At 47.2% G+C, this 5,881-nt stretch overlaps 2 protein-coding genes across 2 annotated transcripts in view; one reads left to right on the top strand and one right to left on the bottom strand.

Moving 5' to 3' along the window:
- Positions 1-810, bottom strand: part of map1lc3c (microtubule-associated protein 1 light chain 3 gamma) — a 2,519-nt gene extending 1,709 nt beyond the window's left edge. Inside the window, exons 1-3 of the mRNA XM_005940469.3 lie at positions 679-810; positions 552-607; positions 369-475 (exon numbers count right to left, since the gene is read on the bottom strand). Of these exons, the coding sequence (XP_005940531.2) occupies positions 369-475; positions 552-607; positions 679-808 (293 nt within the window). The 5' untranslated portion in view covers positions 809-810. The remainder of the gene's footprint in view (positions 1-368; positions 476-551; positions 608-678) is intronic.
- Positions 811-2,578: 1,768 nt separating this feature from the next.
- strn (striatin, calmodulin binding protein) overlaps positions 2,579-5,881 on the top strand; it is a gene marked incomplete in the record, with an annotated part of 44,611 nt that continues 41,308 nt past the window's right edge. Inside the window, 1 exon segment of the mRNA XM_014339456.2 lies at positions 2,579-2,959. Within this exon segment, the coding sequence (XP_014194942.1) occupies positions 2,741-2,959 (219 nt within the window).

Genomic DNA, 5,881 nt, shown 5'->3' on the forward strand with positions numbered 1-5,881 from the left:
ATCACCCTGGGTGAACACACCTGAATCAAATGATTAGTTCATTACCAGGCCTCTGGAGAACTTCAAGACATGTTGAGGAGGTAATTTAACCATTAAATCAGCTGTGATGGATCAAGGACATCTAAAACCTGCAGGACACCGGCCCTCGAGGCCTGGAGTTTAACACCTGTGCTCCAAGTGAGGGGGGGTAGGGGGGGGCGTAAGACTCTGGAATAAAAGCTTCTCATTTTTAAAATTAACATTAACTGATGAATTCACCAGGAAAACATTTCTCCTCGGTGTAGAACTGAGGCGTGAGTATTGTTGAGCTCCGAGTTCGTGTTAAAGGACTCCAGCATGTGTTCAGTGAAGCTTGGCGGTACCGGTACCTGATGATGGTGAGGAACTGCGTCATGGTGAGCTCCTGCGGAACCAGGAACTTGGTTTTGTCCAGCGGAGGCAGATACTTTTCCTTGTCGTACCTCTCGATGATGACCTGCAAGGCGCAGTGAGTGGGTGAGAACATAAAACACACCTTCTCGGACTCCGCGTGAGCCCCACCGCGCGCTTACCGGGACCTTGTTGGGGAACTTGGCCCTGATGCCCGCCACTTCCCGTTTCCTCGTTGCTGTGGAAAGAAGAGAGACAGTGAGTTTGCTGGACATCAGTGTTGCTGCTGCTCGCGGCGGTGCCGGTTACCTAAACTCTTCCTCAGCTTGAACGGTTTGCTGTGCGGCTGACTTTTCTCGCGCGACGCCATGGTACGTGACGTAGAGCCGGGTCCACATGCTGCGGCGCGAGCGCGAGCTAAATAGAGGCTGCAGCGCATCAGCTGATTAGCACGTGGAAACATGAGCGCGATTTAATTAGGTTAGAGTGCGGAGCAGGGCCGGCCCCAGCAGCTTTTAGGCCCAAGGGCAGCAGACAGCCCCCTCCACCCCTCATCCTGGTTATTAAACGGGATTATTGATAATGTGCCTTTGAGAGAATTTAGAAAATGTTTAATGTTTTTCTTTAAGGACGGAATTTGTTCACCACAGTTACCACATGTTTTTGTCTTGTGGTAGAGTTGTTACTCCTCCACATTGAAAGGAGCTGAGATGCCTAGGTGGTTCAGCATCTGCCTCAGATGCCTCTTGGGTTAGATCGTTAAACTGCCATCGCAGAGAGCCACAGCCAGAGAAGCAGATGGATGGATGGACAGATAGAGGTATGGATGGATCATTTAAAAACTTGAAATTTAATCACATCAGATATTTAGAAGACAGAGTTCTTAACAACTCACGACCTCTACAATGTAACCTTGATGACACAGCTTGGGGGGGGGGTAACCACACAGTGAACCTCCTGAGGTTGAGACTTTTCTTTGCAGGAGTCCTGGGCAGAGAATCAAGCAAGGGGGAGAATGCTCCATGGAAGGGAACCAAGGCTGCCTTCAGCCACTATGCTCTATAGGCGACTAGTCTTTAAAATTAGCTGCTGTAACAACCAGCTTTTAGAAAAATAATGTGTTTCTTTTCCTCTTCAGCATCATCCGGGTACATAAACCTGAACCAGATCAAGGTAAATCATAGCAAACTGACTACGTAACAGGCGCTCTTCTTCACTTGGACCTTCCTCTGCCAATCACCTGCCACCAGCCAACCATGCAGGAACATTCAGGGCAGTTTGAATTTCTAGAATTGTTTCACATCGACTGTTGGAGAAAAAAATGAATTACTGACCGTAAAAGAATACTTATGATTCTAACTGATTCAAATTCAAATTCAAATTTTATTTGTCACGTACACAGTCATACACAGTACAATATGTAGTGAAATGCTTGGACAACTGCTCGTGACCTAAAGAAAACAAAAAAGGAAAAGGCTATGAATAAGATAGGAAATAAATATGAAAAATTAAAAAGTGTAAATTTAACTAGAAAGGAATAAAATATAAATTAAAGTTGAAAATAAAATAACTGTACAACAAAATACACAATATAGAACTATATAAGAATGTATGAAGAAATATAAATAAATATATACACAATAACAGCAGCTGTACAAGTATTATCTGGAAATGAAGAATATAATGTCCAGTGTTGTGCGATCCACATTATGTCTTGTGCAGTGCAAATATGCTTAAAGTGATTTAAGTGATGAAGTGATAACAATGTCCAGAAAGTCCAGTGTGTGTAAGAACCATATGTGTGGGTCAGTACTGTGTGGTGGTGTGATTGAGAGACCGTATCGCCTGCGGGAAGAAGCTCCTCCTCAGTCTCTCTGATCACTGATGACCAATGTATAGTTTTTGTGCTGTTTTCCAAACTATTTTGCTGTTATTGTCTCTTTGTATTCTTATTCTTATTATCTTTGTCGTTTGAGTCTATTTATATTGGGCCAGTCTAAAGTTAACAGCAGTTTATGAATGGAGGATGCTTACTATTTAAATTGATATTGAAATCAACAGGAAATAATAAATACATCCAATACATTCAAACATAGAATTCAGATCTGTTTATTTCTTTTTTACTTAATGTTTATTTTAATAAATAAAACAACAATAACAATAATAAGAGCGCTTCAGCTATTATATTTTGAAAATCCGGACAGGATGTGGTTGCTGCGTTCGTTCCGGCAGCTCGACTCTCCGCCGCTTTGACAGCTGGCTCGAGCAGGAGTTGTTCGGTTGATGGACCGCATTTTCCTGCGGAGGATATTTCACTGAAGCGGGAGTCAGCACCGGACTGAAGCCGCCCCGCATCGCTCACGGTCCAGCCATGGATGAGCAGGCGGGCCCCGGTGTCTTCTTCAACACCAGCGGCAGCTCGGGCTTACCCGGCGCGGGGAACGTTAAAGCTCCGCAGCCCGGGGACGGCGGCGGAGAGGCGGCCCGGGCTCAGTACAGCATCCCGGGGATTTTACACTTTCTCCAGCATGAGTGGGCCCGCTTCGAGGTGGAGAGGGCCCAGTGGGAGGTGGAGCGGGCCGAGCTGCAGGTAAGCAGCCTCTCGGTCGCAGGGGGTTTCATTGTTTAGGTTGCTAGCAGAACGGAGAGGCGCTGTACCGAAGTTCATTGGAGAATGTGGAAATTGTTCTTAAAATCGATTATCGGTGAATACATCGTCAGAGTAAAGTAAAAGTTATAGTTTACTTTGATAGAAAGTGTTTTTCGCTTAATTCGGCATAGGTTTAAGCCAGTAAAATGTATGTTTTTGTGTAATGTTTTTAACTTTTTGGACGCTAGGTGCAGTTTGCATGTGCCTTGTCGCGCACGGGGCTCAGTACGCAGAATGACGCACATTCATTAAGTAACATAATGTTATGTGTTTGTAAGCGCTTCTTCTCTAAACGTGTTATCGCCGAATTCACGCTCCGATTCCAGTGTTTCTAGATGCGGTGCTCGGTACTGGTTTTACTGTTCGTTTCCCAATGTCAAGCGGGATGTGCGAGAATTGCGTAATATTTAAATGGCAGTTTCGCCTTATGCTGTGTTCGCTGCGCTCTCTGCTAAGCAGGCTAGCTGCGGGTGACATTTCAGTCATTCCAGCCGGCTCTGTGTGGGTGTGAGCAGCTACCTGTCATGCAAGCTTACGCGTGTACTAAAAGTCCGCAGCCAGGTCACCTGAGACGTGCCAGGTTTACCTGAGCGGGGCAAACGTGCACGTAGAGCCGTGCTTGCTTTTGTTTGTGGGTTGTTGTTTTTTGGTTGGTTACCGGAATCGGTTAGTTTCCCAAACCGCCCCAGGAGGGCTTTGTCCCACAAAGATCAGTGTGTGTGTGTTCAGTTAAACGTGTCCGATAATGGGTGCATACCGATAATGGGCGCGTGCACGCTGCGTGATCCCGTCCAGTCACGAAACGTTTGTGTGCAGATTTAAAAGCTGCAACCTTAAACCGAGACCCTGCCGGTGTTTTCCTCTCAGTGTGGAGCAGAGCCTCCGTGGGACAGCATGCAGGGCTCCTTATCCTGCTTTAAAAGAGGGAGGTCTGCATACTACAGTCAGAGGTCAAAAATGAATTCAACATATCTGCAGTGGCAAAGTGAGTCAAAGCATTTAAAAGGCAACAAAAACATTTTCACTTTAAAATGTTCAGTAGTGTCCGTGCTGCAGGAGTTCTTGGTGCTCTCGGAGTTGAAGAGCAGAGAGTCAGAACATCATAGCGCTGCTTTCTGATGACAGATTTAGTTTATTTTGACAATTTAAACACAAACAAAAAAAACAAACATCCCTTTTAATTAAAGTTTGAGCCACTTAGCGACAGGCGGCAGATTATTGGTGTCCACTGCCTCTTCAGTTTATTATCCTGTGGAAAATAAAATGGCTCATATACCTCCCATTATTCCGGATCACTGACGCTAAACATGTTTTTAATAACAGACAAACGTAGCCTGTGACGCTCAGCTCTTTGCTTGTTTCTGAGAGTCATCCTACAAAACCAGTTGGGTTAGCGTCATTAGCACAGTCCTTCTTTTCTCTCAGTCAGGGGTGAAGTTTGGAATCCAGACTCAGAGACGTCCTCCACTCCCTGTAGGACCAGCGAGGTCAGAGCTTTCACTGCTCACAGATCAGATCCAACGATCATAACGGCGCAAAGGTCGGCTGCCTCCCTGCGAGTGCCTCGTGTGTCTGGGGTCAGTCCCACCTGTCCTCGCTGAGCACCGTCATGGTCACAGTGCTGAATGATATCAGGGCCCGCCTTCATGCAAAGTATAAATTTGAAAGAAATGAATGGTTGATGCAACGACCCAGCGTGTAGCCCCTTCTGTAGGAGGGATAACCTGCAGTGATGTTTCCTGCGTGACCTCATCAATCGGTCTCATCCCTGTGCAGGATGGACAGACGCTGACTCTACGTTACGTCGTAGAGGAGCTCGTGGTGGTTTGACTGTAAGCGCCGATCTGCTACTTGTTTACATGACCTGTTTACATGACTGTGTGCTCACCTTGGTATTTCTGGTTGTAATTTATGTTTACTGCAATGGACGCACAAGTAGTAGAAGAAGAACGCATCTCTAACTTTTGTTCTGTTGGAGTAAAGTTTTCATTTCCTCTTTCTGGGGTGAATTCCTCGGTGCAGGAACGACTCTGATGCTTCTGATGAAATAACAAACGCCAAAACGATCGATGCCATCATATTTAATGGCTGAAATCTCTTCGTTTGCACTTCCAGCAGATGTTTTGTTGCAGCGTTATAAAATCAGAGTGTATCGATCCCTGCTGTGCATGTGTGGTGCAGGTGAGCGTTTCCTCCTGTGAAGGATGCCGGGCAGTGAGTCAGACGATCTCACGGCGCGTGGGACGCTTCACGCTCATGTCTTACATAAGCTCGAGTCATCGTCGGCCGAGCTTCGCTGACAGCCAGCCCGTAAAGGAATCACTTCCTGTGTGGCGGCTCAGCTGGTGCACCATTTAACCCCCCCCCCTCCCCGGCCCAATCAGATAGCAGGCGTCTCTTTGTGTCTCTCAGCTGTCTGAGTGGCTTTGATGATAAAGACCTGGAGGGGGTTGGAGGGGGGTGACGATTGGAGCGGGACGGCGCTGGCTGGCCGACGAGGCCGGAGACCAATTTGAGCCGTAAATCCATCTGTTCTGGTGCAGACGGGCTGCATGTCATCACGGGCTGAGACGGAGCGTGAGTGTCACTTCCTCTGAGGTAATCCTCCGCAGGGGAGAGGAAGAGGAGGAAGAGGAAGCTGGCACACAAGAACAGGAGAGATTACTCACAGTCTATTGTCCACAAACAAAGAGACAGGGCTGGAAGCTCTGAGCGACCAAGTCTGATTCCCCGTTTCTCGTGTGCGAGTTCACGACACCAGTAAAGACCTGTCTGTTTCAGGACAGCTAGCAGCCACCTGTCAGCCAGAGAGGCCACGCCCCTCTAGCAGCCACCTGTCAGCCAGAGAGGCCACGCCCCTCT

Source organism: Haplochromis burtoni, unplaced genomic scaffold (genome assembly GCF_018398535.1).
Source record: "Haplochromis burtoni strain Fernald_Lab_line unplaced genomic scaffold, NCSU_Asbu1 Contig_282, whole genome shotgun sequence".
NCBI classification, from domain to species: Eukaryota; Metazoa; Chordata; class Actinopteri; order Cichliformes; family Cichlidae; genus Haplochromis; species Haplochromis burtoni.